Source organism: Vulpes vulpes, chromosome 12, assembly GCF_048418805.1.
Source record: "Vulpes vulpes isolate BD-2025 chromosome 12, VulVul3, whole genome shotgun sequence".
Taxonomy (NCBI): Eukaryota; Metazoa; Chordata; class Mammalia; order Carnivora; family Canidae; genus Vulpes; species Vulpes vulpes.
Window position 1 is genome coordinate 33,839,412 of NC_132791.1, and position 14,761 is coordinate 33,854,172.

General features: G+C 51.8%; 1 protein-coding gene across 1 annotated transcript; it reads left to right on the forward strand.

The window, feature by feature from the left end:
- Window positions 1–5,838: 5,838 nt before the first annotated feature.
- On the forward strand, window positions 5,839–6,533 carry LOC140594892 (interferon alpha-1/2-like). Its single transcript, XM_072732011.1, has one exon. The coding sequence runs from the start codon at window positions 5,847–5,849 to the stop codon at window positions 6,531–6,533; it is 687 nt and encodes a 228-aa protein (XP_072588112.1). The 5' UTR covers window positions 5,839–5,846.
- Window positions 6,534–14,761: the final 8,228 nt, after the last annotated feature.

The following is a 14,761-nucleotide window of genomic DNA, read 5'->3' on the forward strand; positions in this document are numbered from 1 at the left end:
CCATGGGAACAGAGTCCCGAAGGAGAAGTGGTCTCCAAATGGATTCCCTTGTGGATCCTGTGTGGCCATGTGACTTCTAAGGACAAGCCACTCACTGAAGCACACAGTCTGTGGACGTTCCCTCCTTTTTGGAAACTCTCCTCCGAGAGGCCTTGTTGTCTTCTTTTGCTCCTGATGACGGACCATTATGGACAGGAGGGCACGTCCCCGTTACAACCAGGGGTCAGTGGCTGTAGGAACAAGCAAAGACAAAGCAGGAGGATTGGACTCGGTGGTCTGTCCGATGCTCTGCAGCAGAAGACTGCCCCCTACAGCCAGCAATGCGCTGAGGTAGTGACCAGGCCTGGACACCTGGCTTGTGTTCTCTGCATCAGCCTGCCCCTGCTGGATGATTCATCTCCAGAGCTAAATGCAGGTTTTTCTCAGAAGGAATGGATTCAGAGAGTGTAGAAAGCCAATTTCCTCAGCTTTTCTCTTTCTCTCTTTCTCTCTCTCTGTCTCTGTCTCTGTGTCTCTCTCTCTCTCTCTATGTATCTCTCTCTCTCTTTCTCTCTCTCTCTCTCCTCTCTCTCTCCCCCTCTGGAAAATACAGTGTTCCAAAGAGCAGCGAGGTAGGCAATGTGGTTGGCAAGGTCGGGTAAGCAGCCAGATCTTGGTTTCAGCTGAGATCCTCATCTCAGGGTGGTTGGATGGAACCCTACATCAGGCTCCCCACAAGCGCAGAGACTGCAGAGGATTCCTTGTCCCTGGGGCACCTGGGTGGCTCATTCCGTGAGGCATCTGTCTTTGGCTGGATCGCCAATCCCAGGGTCCTTGGATGGAGCCTGTCATCGGGCTCCTTCTCAGTTGGGTGTCTGCTGCTCCCTCTCCTCCCCTGCTCATGCTGCTCTATATATTGCTTTCACTCTCTCTCTTCCTCTAAAAAGCAAGATATCTTTTACAAGTAGTGAGCTGCACAGAAAAATAAATACGAGATAGACTTTCCCAACATCCGTGGTCTGTATCTGCATAGTGTCCCTGAAAATGAACCTTCAGCCACCAGAGGGAATCCCTGTGACAAGGCTTCCAAGGTTCTGAGCTCTGTGAACTAGTCTTAGGTAGTCCGGTGGTCTGGAGGCTCTCCAAAGCTCAGCCTGGGAGGGCCCCAGCCAAAGCTTCTTCCGTCCTGTTTGTTGTCTCTCCTTGGGCTTTCTTGAGTACCACACAAGAAGCATGGCCGTTGAATTAGTGGAAGAGCCCTGAAATGTGTGCAGAGGAGGGCGACACACCCGGGAATGACAGGCCCCTGTGAGCAGAGGACTTTCTCTCCATCCGTTCCTGGATCTCAAAGTCACTGGGAGAGGTGGCCCTGGCTGACCTGGGAGCTGCCTTTGGCGCTTTGTGGATGTGGCTTCTGTGTGAGCCTGGAGGTGATGTGGGCTCTCAGCATTTCAGAACAAAGAGATTCTACGTGATCGTTTGACGTTACGAAAGACAGTCAACGCATCAGTAACTGTACACAGTGCGAAACAGAACAAAAGGAGTTTTGAAAACACCTTGATGAGTACGGAGTCGCAGGTGAGGCAAGAGACCACTTTGTCAGCCGAGGCAACCTGAAACGGCCTTACTGGAGAAGCACATGTCAAGGAAGCAATTCAACTCTTGGATTCCTATCAGCACTTTGGCATCGTTCTAAATTGTGAGAGACTCTGCGTTCATTCTCTTGTCTTTGTAGACATGGTTCACCTGCATATGTGCTTTCCGTATCAGAAATCATGTACCTATCAGTACTCGATAGGTCACTCTTCAACGTTGGCCATCCCATTCCACGCCGGAAGCCTAACAATTGGCCTTCATGTTTACCAGCGCTAGACATCCTTAACCCTGCGTCGCCTTCACACGAGAAGGGTGAACCGACACGGGGTTGTGCATGTACAAAGTTCACATAGGAGCATGGGACATACACTGGACTCTAGAGACAGCGCATCCGGGTTCCGAACTTTTCTGGATGATGCGTGAAAAGCCAATCAATGCGTGAGAAGACTCTGGAGGCAAGGGCAGTCATGACAAGCACGCCCACGTAGTTGGCAAACAGTGCTCTAGAGCCAGTCGAAAGTGTGTCATAAAGGAAAGCAAAAAGAGAAGTAGAAAGTGAGGGAGACGTTCAGAAATGGAAAACGCGTCTGTTGCCTACTTAAGCCCCACACACGAGGGAAGATGCTCAGAGAAGCTGGAGCCGCGGTTCCCACACTTGCCCAGCGCAGCCAGGCCCACAGCCCCTGCAGGATCCCCGATGGCCCTGCCCTGCTCCTTCTCGCTGGCCCTGGTGCTGCTCAGCTGCCACTCCCTGTGCTGTCTGGCTTGCGACCTGCCCGACGCCCACGGCCTGCGCAACTGGAGGGTCCTGACGCTCCTGGGACAGATGAGGAGACTCTCCGCCGGCTCCTGTGACCACGACACCAATGACTTTGCCTTCCCCAAGGAGCTGTTTGATGGCCAGCGGCTCCAGGAGGCGCAGGCCCTCTCTGTGGTCCACGTGATGACCCAGAAGGTCTTCCACCTCTTCTGCCCGGACACGTCCTCCGCTCCTTGGAACATGACTCTCCTGGAGGAACTGTGCTCGGGGCTCTCGGAGCAGCTGGATGACCTGGAGGCCTGTCCCCTGCAGGAGGCGGGGCTGGCCGAGACCCCCCTCATGCATGAGGACTCCACCCTGAGGACCTACTTCCAAAGGATCTCCCTCTACCTGCAAGACAAGAACCACAGCCCGTGTGCCTGGGAGATGGTCCGAGCAGAAATCGGGAGATCCTTCTCCTCGACAATCTTGCAAGAAAGAATCAGGAGGAGGAAATGAGACCCGCCCGGGTCCGCACGGAAATGACATTCCCTGACTGATCGGAGCACACTTGCACGTGTCCTGCCGCCTCAGAGAAGCTCACGCCTGCCGTCACGGTGACACGAAGGCAATCGGGGTGTCCAACGTGTTCAGGACGGGGCAGCACCATCAAGTGAAGTCGACAAACACCGTTTACTTTCAGATAACCTTGCCCATCTCTCTATTTACTACTTTTCGTTTATTTATTTATTTATTTATTTATTTATTTATTTATTTATTCCTATTTATACCTTCACTGGGTTCTCTTTGTATAGTAGTAGGTGTACCGTCACTCTGTGATTCAGGGGGACTGGGGATGCTTTCTATTTATTCAGTGTTTGATTCTCTTGGTCATTAAACTGTTCTCTGCAAACATTCTTGGATTTGTGGTTTCTTTCGAGAGGGATGGAGTCGGAATAGAATCTGATGAAAAAATGGATCGTACGACTCTTCTCCTCATGATTCTGTTACTCTCATGAGAAGTCAAGCCATAGTCCTCCTCGATGCCAGTGCATATGTGCCTGTCGGGATGAGGGCGCACACAACCGATCCCATCTCCTACCCAGTTTCTCTGAGTTCTGTCGAGAAAAAACAAACCTCCAAACAACCAGCAGAGTGAAGGAATGGCAGTAATAGCAAAGGGTACAAGAAGAAGAAGAAGAAGGGACATAGGAACTCTGTAAGCAGAAAAGGAAGCAGGCATATCGGGAAATACGATCAACAGCACTAGATAATACCTTCCCTATTAGACTGGTGCCTGTCCCGGTGCCAATATCCTTAAGAAAATGCCTACTGGGGTCTGCCAGTTACAAGCCGGTCCGTTCCCTTGAAGCCTAGCAATGGAAGCGGTCCCATGGGAACAGAGTCCCGAAGGAGAAGTGGTCTCCAAATGGATTCCCTTGTGGATCCTGTGTGGCCATGTGACTTCTAAGGACAAGCCACTCACTGAAGCACACAGTCTGTGGACGTTCCCTCCTTTTTGGAAACTCTCCTCCGAGAGGCCTTGTTGTCTTCTTTTGCTCCTGATGACGGACCATTATGGACAGGAGGGCACGTCCCCGTTACAACCAGGGGTCAGTGGCTGTAGGAACAAGCAAAGACAAAGCAGGAGGATTGGACTCGGTGGTCTGTCCGATGCTCTGCAGCAGAAGACTGCCCCCTACAGCCAGCAATGCGCTGAGGTAGTGACCAGGCCTGGACACCTGGCTTGTGTTCTCTGCATCAGCCTGCCCCTGCTGGATGATTCATCTCCAGAGCTAAATGCAGGTTTTTCTCAGAAGGAATGGATTCAGAGAGTGTAGAAAGCCAATTTCCTCAGCTTTTCTCTTTCTCTCTTTCTCTCTCTCTGTCTCTGTCTCTGTGTCTCTCTCTCTCTCTCTCTCTATCTCTCTCTCTCTCTCTCTCTCCTCTCTCTCTCCCCCTCTGGAAAATACAGTGTTCCAAAGAGCAGCGAGGTAGGCAATGTGGTTGGCAAGGTCGGGTAAGCAGCCAGATCTTGGTTTCAGCTGAGATCCTCATCTCAGGGTGGTTGGATGGAACCCTACATCAGCCTCCCCACAAGCGCAGAGACTGCAGAGGATTCCTTGTCCCTGGGGCACCTGGGTGGCTCATTCCGTGAGGCATCTGTCTTTGGCTGGATCGCCAATCCCAGGGTCCTTGGATGGAGCCTGTCATCGGGCTCCTTCTCAGTTGGGTGTCTGCTGCTCCCTCTCCTCCCCTGCTCATGCTGCTCTATATATTGCTTTCACTCTCTCTCTTCCTCTAAAAAGCAAGATATCTTTTACAAGTAGTGAGCTGCACAGAAAAATAAATACGAGATAGACTTTCCCAACATCCGTGGTCTGTATCTGCATAGTGTCCCTGAAAATGAACCTTCAGCCACCAGAGGGAATCCCTGTGACAAGGCTTCCAAGGTTCTGAGCTCTGTGAACTAGTCTTAGGTAGTCCGGTGGTCTGGAGGCTCTCCAAAGCTCAGCCTGGGAGGGCCCCAGCCAAAGCTTCTTCCGTCCTGTTTGTTGTCTCTCCTTGGGCTTTCTTGAGTACCACACAAGAAGCATGGCCGTTGAATTAGTGGAAGAGCCCTGAAATGTGTGCAGAGGAGGGCGACACACCCGGGAATGACAGGCCCCTGTGAGCAGAGGACTTTCTCTCCATCCGTTCCTGGATCTCAAAGTCACTGGGAGAGGTGGCCCTGGCTGACCTGGGAGCTGCCTTTGGCGCTTTGTGGATGTGGCTTCTGTGTGAGCCTGGAGGTGATGTGGGCTCTCAGCATTTCAGAACAAAGAGATTCTACGTGATCGTTTGACGTTACGAAAGACAGTCAACGCATCAGTAACTGTACACAGTGCGAAACAGAACAAAAGGAGTTTTGAAAACACCTTGATGAGTACGGAGTCGCAGGTGAGGCAAGAGACCACTTTGTCAGCCGAGGCAACCTGAAACGGCCTTACTGGAGAAGCACATGTCAAGGAAGCAATTCAACTCTTGGATTCCTATCAGCACTTTGGCATCGTTCTAAATTGTGAGAGACTCTGCGTTCATTCTCTTGTCTTTGTAGACATGGTTCACCTGCATATGTGCTTTCCGTATCAGAAATCATGTACCTATCAGTACTCGATAGGTCACTCTTCAACGTTGGCCATCCCATTCCACGCCGGAAGCCTAACAATTGGCCTTCATGTTTACCAGCGCTAGACATCCTTAACCCTGCGTCGCCTTCACACGAGAAGGGTGAACCGACACGGGGTTGTGCATGTACAAAGTTCACATAGGAGCATGGGACATACACTGGACTCTAGAGACAGCGCATCCGGGTTCCGAACTTTTCTGGATGATGCGTGAAAAGCCAATCAATGCGTGAGAAGACTCTGGAGGCAAGGGCAGTCATGACAAGCACGCCCACGTAGTTGGCAAACAGTGCTCTAGAGCCAGTCGAAAGTGTGTCATAAAGGAAAGCAAAAAGAGAAGTAGAAAGTGAGGGAGACGTTCAGAAATGGAAAACGCGTCTGTTGCCTACTTAAGCCCCACACACGAGGGAAGATGCTCAGAGAAGCTGGAGCCGCGGTTCCCACACTTGCCCAGCGCAGCCAGGCCCACAGCCCCTGCAGGATCCCCGATGGCCCTGCCCTGCTCCTTCTCGCTGGCCCTGGTGCTGCTCAGCTGCCACTCCCTGTGCTGTCTGGCTTGCGACCTGCCCGACGCCCACGGCCTGCGCAACTGGAGGGTCCTGACGCTCCTGGGACAGATGAGGAGACTCTCCGCCGGCTCCTGTGACCACGACACCAATGACTTTGCCTTCCCCAAGGAGCTGTTTGATGGCCAGCGGCTCCAGGAGGCGCAGGCCCTCTCTGTGGTCCACGTGATGACCCAGAAGGTCTTCCACCTCTTCTGCCCGGACACGTCCTCCGCTCCTTGGAACATGACTCTCCTGGAGGAACTGTGCTCGGGGCTCTCGGAGCAGCTGGATGACCTGGAGGCCTGTCCCCTGCAGGAGGCGGGGCTGGCCGAGACCCCCCTCATGCATGAGGACTCCACCCTGAGGACCTACTTCCAAAGGATCTCCCTCTACCTGCAAGACAAGAACCACAGCCCGTGTGCCTGGGAGATGGTCCGAGCAGAAATCGGGAGATCCTTCTTCTCCTCGACAATCTTGCAAGAAAGAATCAGGAGGAGGAAATGAGACCCGCCCGGGTCCGCACGGAAATGACATTCCCTGACTGATCGGAGCACACTTGCACGTGTCCTGCCGCCTCAGAGAAGCTCACGCCTGCCGTCACGGTGACACGAAGGCAATCGGGGTGTCCAACGTGTTCAGGACGGGGCAGCACCATCAAGTGAAGTCGACAAACACCGTTTACTTTCAGATAACCTTGCCCATCTCTCTATTTACTACTTTTCGTTTATTTATTTATTTATTTATTTATTTATTTATTTATTTATTCCTATTTATACCTTCACTGGGTTCTCTTTGTATAGTAGTAGGTGTACCGTCACTCTGTGATTCAGGGGGACTGGGGATGCTTTCTATTTATTCAGTGTTTGATTCTCTTGGTCATTAAACTGTTCTCTGCAAACATTCTTGGATTTGTGGTTTCTTTCGAGAGGGATGGAGTCGGAATAGAATCTGATGAAAAAATGGATCGTACGACTCTTCTCCTCATGATTCTGTTACTCTCATGAGAAGTCAAGCCATAGTCCTCCTCGATGCCAGTGCATATGTGCCTGTCGGGATGAGGGCGCACACAACCGATCCCATCTCCTACCCAGTTTCTCTGAGTTCTGTCGAGAAAAAACAAACCTCCAAACAACCAGCAGAGTGAAGGAATGGCAGTAATAGCAAAGGGTACAAGAAGAAGAAGAAGAAGGGACATAGGAACTCTGTAAGCAGAAAAGGAAGCAGGCATATCGGGAAATACGATCAACAGCACTAGATAATACCTTCCCTATTAGACTGGTGCCTGTCCCGGTGCCAATATCCTTAAGAAAATGCCTACTGGGGTCTGCCAGTTACAAGCCGGTCCGTTCCCTTGAAGCCTAGCAATGGAAGCGGTCCCATGGGAACAGAGTCCCGAAGGAGAAGTGGTCTCCAAATGGATTCCCTTGTGGATCCTGTGTGGCCATGTGACTTCTAAGGACAAGCCACTCACTGAAGCACACAGTCTGTGGACGTTCCCTCCTTTTTGGAAACTCTCCTCCGAGAGGCCTTGTTGTCTTCTTTTGCTCCTGATGACGGACCATTATGGACAGGAGGGCACGTCCCCGTTACAACCAGGGGTCAGTGGCTGTAGGAACAAGCAAAGACAAAGCAGGAGGATTGGACTCGGTGGTCTGTCCGATGCTCTGCAGCAGAAGACTGCCCCCTACAGCCAGCAATGCGCTGAGGTAGTGACCAGGCCTGGACACCTGGCTTGTGTTCTCTGCATCAGCCTGCCCCTGCTGGATGATTCATCTCCAGAGCTAAATGCAGGTTTTTCTCAGAAGGAATGGATTCAGAGAGTGTAGAAAGCCAATTTCCTCAGCTTTTCTCTTTCTCTCTTTCTCTCTCTCTGTCTCTGTCTCTGTGTCTCTCTCTCTCTCTCTCTCTATCTCTCTCTCTCTCTCTCTCTCCTCTCTCTCTCCCCCTCTGGAAAATACAGTGTTCCAAAGAGCAGCGAGGTAGGCAATGTGGTTGGCAAGGTCGGGTAAGCAGCCAGATCTTGGTTTCAGCTGAGATCCTCATCTCAGGGTGGTTGGATGGAACCCTACATCAGGCTCCCCACAAGCGCAGAGACTGCAGAGGATTCCTTGTCCCTGGGGCACCTGGGTGGCTCATTCCGTGAGGCATCTGTCTTTGGCTGGATCGCCAATCCCAGGGTCCTTGGATGGAGCCTGTCATCGGGCTCCTTCTCAGTTGGGTGTCTGCTGCTCCCTCTCCTCCCCTGCTCATGCTGCTCTATATATTGCTTTCACTCTCTCTCTTCCTCTAAAAAGCAAGATATCTTTTACGAGTAGTGAGCTGCACAGAAAAATAAATACGAGATAGACTTTCCCAACATCCGTGGTCTGTATCTGCATAGTGTCCCTGAAAATGAACCTTCAGCCACCAGAGGGAATCCCTGTGACAAGGCTTCCAAGGTTCTGAGCTCTGTGAACTAGTCTTAGGTAGTCCGGTGGTCTGGAGGCTCTCCAAAGCTCAGCCTGGGAGGGCCCCAGCCAAAGCTTCTTCCGTCCTGTTTGTTGTCTCTCCTTGGGCTTTCTTGAGTACCACACAAGAAGCATGGCCGTTGAATTAGTGGAAGAGCCCTGAAATGTGTGCAGAGGAGGGCGACACACCCGGGAATGACAGGCCCCTGTGAGCAGAGGACTTTCTCTCCATCCGTTCCTGGATCTCAAAGTCACTGGGAGAGGTGGCCCTGGCTGACCTGGGAGCTGCCTTTGGCGCTTTGTGGATGTGGCTTCTGTGTGAGCCTGGAGGTGATGTGGGCTCTCAGCATTTCAGAACAAAGAGATTCTACGTGATCGTTTGACGTTACGAAAGACAGTCAACGCATCAGTAACTGTACACAGTGCGAAACAGAACAAAAGGAGTTTTGAAAACACCTTGATGAGTACGGAGTCGCAGGTGAGGCAAGAGACCACTTTGTCAGCCGAGGCAACCTGAAACGGCCTTACTGGAGAAGCACATGTCAAGGAAGCAATTCAACTCTTGGATTCCTATCAGCACTTTGGCATCGTTCTAAATTGTGAGAGACTCTGCGTTCATTCTCTTGTCTTTGTAGACATGGTTCACCTGCATATGTGCTTTCCGTATCAGAAATCATGTACCTATCAGTACTCGATAGGTCACTCTTCAACGTTGGCCATCCCATTCCACGCCGGAAGCCTAACAATTGGCCTTCATGTTTACCAGCGCTAGACATCCTTAACCCTGCGTCGCCTTCACACGAGAAGGGTGAACCCACACGGGGTTGTGCATGTACAAAGTTCACATAGGAGCATGGGACATACACTGGACTCTAGAGACAGCGCATCCGGGTTCCGAACTTTTCTGGATGATGCGTGAAAAGCCAATCAATGCGTGAGAAGACTCTGGAGGCAAGGGCAGTCATGACAAGCACGCCCACGTAGTTGGCAAACAGTGCTCTAGAGCCAGTCGAAAGTGTGTCATAAAGGAAAGCAAAAAGAGAAGTAGAAAGTGAGGGAGACGTTCAGAAATGGAAAACGCGTCTGTTGCCTACTTAAGCCCCACACACGAGGGAAGATGCTCAGAGAAGCTGGAGCCGCGGTTCCCACACTTGCCCAGCGCAGCCAGGCCCACAGCCCCTGCAGGATCCCCGATGGCCCTGCCCTGCTCCTTCTCGCTGGCCCTGGTGCTGCTCAGCTGCCACTCCCTGTGCTGTCTGGCTTGCGACCTGCCCGACGCCCACGGCCTGCGCAACTGGAGGGTCCTGACGCTCCTGGGACAGATGAGGAGACTCTCCGCCGGCTCCTGTGACCACGACACCAATGACTTTGCCTTCCCCAAGGAGCTGTTTGATGGCCAGCGGCTCCAGGAGGCGCAGGCCCTCTCTGTGGTCCACGTGATGACCCAGAAGGTCTTCCACCTCTTCTGCCCGGACACGTCCTCCGCTCCTTGGAACATGACTCTCCTGGAGGAACTGTGCTCGGGGCTCTCGGAGCAGCTGGATGACCTGGAGGCCTGTCCCCTGCAGGAGGCGGGGCTGGCCGAGACCCCCCTCATGCATGAGGACTCCACCCTGAGGACCTACTTCCAAAGGATCTCCCTCTACCTGCAAGACAAGAACCACAGCCCGTGTGCCTGGGAGATGGTCCGAGCAGAAATCGGGAGATCCTTCTTCTCCTCGACAATCTTGCAAGAAAGAATCAGGAGGAGGAAATGAGACCCGCCCGGGTCCGCACGGAAATGACATTCCCTGACTGATCGGAGCACACTTGCACGTGTCCTGCCGCCTCAGAGAAGCTCACGCCTGCCGTCACGGTGACACGAAGGCAATCGGGGTGTCCAACGTGTTCAGGACGGGGCAGCACCATCAAGTGAAGTCGACAAACACCGTTTACTTTCAGATAACCTTGCCCATCTCTCTATTTACTACTTTTCGTTTATTTATTTATTTATTTATTTATTTATTTATTTATTTATTTATTCCTATTTATACCTTCACTGGGTTCTCTTTGTATAGTAGTAGGTGTACCGTCACTCTGTGATTCAGGGGGACTGGGGATGCTTTCTATTTATTCAGTGTTTGATTCTCTTGGTCATTAAACTGTTCTCTGCAAACATTCTTGGATTTGTGGTTTCTTTCGAGAGGGATGGAGTCGGAATAGAATCTGATGAAAAAATGGATCGTACGACTCTTCTCCTCATGATTCTGTTACTCTCATGAGAAGTCAAGCCATAGTCCTCCTCGATGCCAGTGCATATGTGCCTGTCGGGATGAGGGCGCACACAACCGATCCCATCTCCTACCCAGTTTCTCTGAGTTCTGTCGAGAAAAAACAAACCTCCAAACAACCAGCAGAGTGAAGGAATGGCAGTAATAGCAAAGGGTACAAGAAGAAGAAGAAGAAGGGACATAGGAACTCTGTAAGCAGAAAAGGAAGCAGGCATATCGGGAAATACGATCAACAGCACTAGATAATACCTTCCCTATTAGACTGGTGCCTGTCCCGGTGCCAATATCCTTAAGAAAATGCCTACTGGGGTCTGCCAGTTACAAGCCGGTCCGTTCCCTTGAAGCCTAGCAATGGAAGCGGTCCCATGGGAACAGAGTCCCGAAGGAGAAGTGGTCTCCAAATGGATTCCCTTGTGGATCCTGTGTGGCCATGTGACTTCTAAGGACAAGCCACTCACTGAAGCACACAGTCTGTGGACGTTCCCTCCTTTTTGGAAACTCTCCTCCGAGAGGCCTTGTTGTCTTCTTTTGCTCCTGATGACGGACCATTATGGACAGGAGGGCACGTCCCCGTTACAACCAGGGGTCAGTGGCTGTAGGAACAAGCAAAGACAAAGCAGGAGGATTGGACTCGGTGGTCTGTCCGATGCTCTGCAGCAGAAGACTGCCCCCTACAGCCAGCAATGCGCTGAGGTAGTGACCAGGCCTGGACACCTGGCTTGTGTTCTCTGCATCAGCCTGCCCCTGCTGGATGATTCATCTCCAGAGCTAAATGCAGGTTTTTCTCAGAAGGAATGGATTCAGAGAGTGTAGAAAGCCAATTTCCTCAGCTTTTCTCTTTCTCTCTTTCTCTCTCTCTGTCTCTGTCTCTGTGTCTCTTTCTCTCTCTCTCTCTCTCTCTATCTCTCTCTCTCTCTCTCTCTCTCCTCTCTCTCTCCCCCTCTGGAAAATACAGTGTTCCAAAGAGCAGCGAGGTAGGTATGTGGTTGGCAAGGTCGGGTAAGCAGCCAGATCTTGGTTTCAGCTGAGATCCTCATCTCAGGGTGGTTGGATGGAACCCTACATCAGGCTCCCCACAAGCGCAGAGACTGCAGAGGATTCCTTGTCCCTGGGGCACCTGGGTGGCTCATTCCGTGAGGCATCTGTCTTTGGCTGGATCGCCAATCCCAGGGTCCTTGGATGGAGCCTGTCATCGGGCTCCTTCTCAGTTGGGTGTCTGCTGCTCCCTCTCCTCCCCTGCTCATGCTGCTCTATATATTGCTTTCACTCTCTCTCTTCCTCTAAAAAGCAAGATATCTTTTACGAGTAGTGAGCTGCACAGAAAAATAAATACGAGATAGACTTTCCCAACATCCGTGGTCTGTATCTGCATAGTGTCCCTGAAAATGAACCTTCAGCCACCAGAGGGAATCCCTGTGACAAGGCTTCCAAGGTTCTGAGCTCTGTGAACTAGTCTTAGGTAGTCCGGTGGTCTGGAGGCTCTCCAAAGCTCAGCCTGGGAGGGCCCCAGCCAAAGCTTCTTCCGTCCTGTTTGTTGTCTCTCCTTGGGCTTTCTTGAGTACCACACAAGAAGCATGGCCGTTGAATTAGTGGAAGAGCCCTGAAATGTGTGCAGAGGAGGGCGACACACCCGGGAATGACAGGCCCCTGTGAGCAGAGGACTTTCTCTCCATCCGTTCCTGGATCTCAAAGTCACTGGGAGAGGTGGCCCTGGCTGACCTGGGAGCTGCCTTTGGCGCTTTGTGGATGTGGCTTCTGTGTGAGCCTGGAGGTGATGTGGGCTCTCAGCATTTCAGAACAAAGAGATTCTACGTGATCGTTTGACGTTACGAAAGACAGTCAACGCATCAGTAACTGTACACAGTGCGAAACAGAACAAAAGGAGTTTTGAAAACACCTTGATGAGTACGGAGTCGCAGGTGAGGCAAGAGACCACTTTGTCAGCCGAGGCAACCTGAAACGGCCTTACTGGAGAAGCACATGTCAAGGAAGCAATTCAACTCTTGGATTCCTATCAGCACTTTGGCATCGTTCTAAATTGTGAGAGACTCTGCGTTCATTCTCTTGTCTTTGTAGACATGGTTCACCTGCATATGTGCTTTCCGTATCAGAAATCATGTACCTATCAGTACTCGATAGGTCACTCTTCAACGTTGGCCATCCCATTCCACGCCGGAAGCCTAACAATTGGCCTTCATGTTTACCAGCGCTAGACATCCTTAACCCTGCGTCGCCTTCACACGAGAAGGGTGAACCGACACGGGGTTGTGCATGTACAAAGTTCACATAGGAGCATGGGACATACACTGGACTCTAGAGACAGCGCATCCGGGTTCCGAACTTTTCTGGATGATGCGTGAAAAGCCAATCAATGCGTGAGAAGACTCTGGAGGCAAGGGCAGTCATGACAAGCACGCCCACGTAGTTGGCAAACAGTGCTCTAGAGCCAGTCGAAAGTGTGTCATAAAGGAAAGCAAAAAGAGAAGTAGAAAGTGAGGGAGACGTTCAGAAATGGAAAACGCGTCTGTTGCCTACTTAAGCCCCACACACGAGGGAAGATGCTCAGAGAAGCTGGAGCCGCGGTTCCCACACTTGCCCAGCGCAGCCAGGCCCACAGCCCCTGCAGGATCCCCGATGGCCCTGCCCTGCTCCTTCTCGCTGGCCCTGGTGCTGCTCAGCTGCCACTCCCTGTGCTGTCTGGCTTGCGACCTGCCCGACGCCCACGGCCTGCGCAACTGGAGGGTCCTGACGCTCCTGGGACAGATGAGGAGACTCTCCGCCGGCTCCTGTGACCACGACACCAATGACTTTGCCTTCCCCAAGGAGCTGTTTGATGGCCAGCGGCTCCAGGAGGCGCAGGCCCTCTCTGTGGTCCACGTGATGACCCAGAAGGTCTTCCACCTCTTCTGCCCGGACACGTCCTCCGCTCCTTGGAACATGACTCTCCTGGAGGAACTGTGCTCGGGGCTCTCGGAGCAGCTGGATGACCTGGAGGCCTGTCCCCTGCAGGAGGCGGGGCTGGCCGAGACCCCCCTCATGCATGAGGACTCCACCCTGAGGACCTACTTCCAAAGGATCTCCCTCTACCTGCAAGACAAGAACCACAGCCCGTGTGCCTGGGAGATGGTCCGAGCAGAAATCGGGAGATCCTTCTTCTCCTCGACAATCTTGCAAGAAAGAATCAGGAGGAGGAAATGAGACCCGCCCGGGTCCGCACGGAAATGACATTCCCTGACTGATCGGAGCACACTTGCACGTGTCCTGCCGCCTCAGAGAAGCTCACGCCTGCCGTCACGGTGACACGAAGGCAATCGGGGTGTCCAACGTGTTCAGGACGGGGCAGCACCATCAAGTGAAGTCGACAAACACCGTTTACTTTCAGATAACCTTGCCCATCTCTCTATTTACTACTTTTCGTTTATTTATTTATTTATTTATTTATTTATTTATTTATTCCTATTTATACCTTAACTGGGTTCTCTTTGTATAGTAGTAGGTGTACCGTCACTCTGTGATTCAGGGGGACTGGGGATGCTTTCTATTTATTCAGTGTTTGATTCTCTTGGTCATTAAACTGTTCTCTGCAAACATTCTTGGATTTGTGGTTTCTTTCGAGAGGGATGGAGTCGGAATAGAATCTGATGAAAAAATGGATCGTACGACTCTTCTCCTCATGATTCTGTTACTCTCATGAGAAGTCAAGCCATAGTCCTCCTCGATGCCAGTGCATATGTGCCTGTCGGGATGAGGGCGCACACAACCGATCCCATCTCCTACCCAGTTTCTCTGAGTTCTGTCGAGAAAAAACAAACCTCCAAACAACCAGCAGAGTGAAGGAATGGCAGTAATAGCAAAGGGTACAAGAAGAAGAAGAAGAAGGGACATAGGAACTCTGTAAGCAGAAAAGGAAGCAGGCATATGGGGAAATACGATCAACAGCACTAGATAATACCTTCCCTATTAGACTGGTGCCTGTCCTGGTGCCAATATCCTTAAGAAAATGCCTACTGGGGTC

Coding starts and splice junctions, on each gene's coding strand:
- LOC140594892 (XM_072732011.1), top strand. CDS start 5,847: ATGGAAAACGCGTCTGTTGCCTACTTAAGCCCCACACACGAGGGAAGA.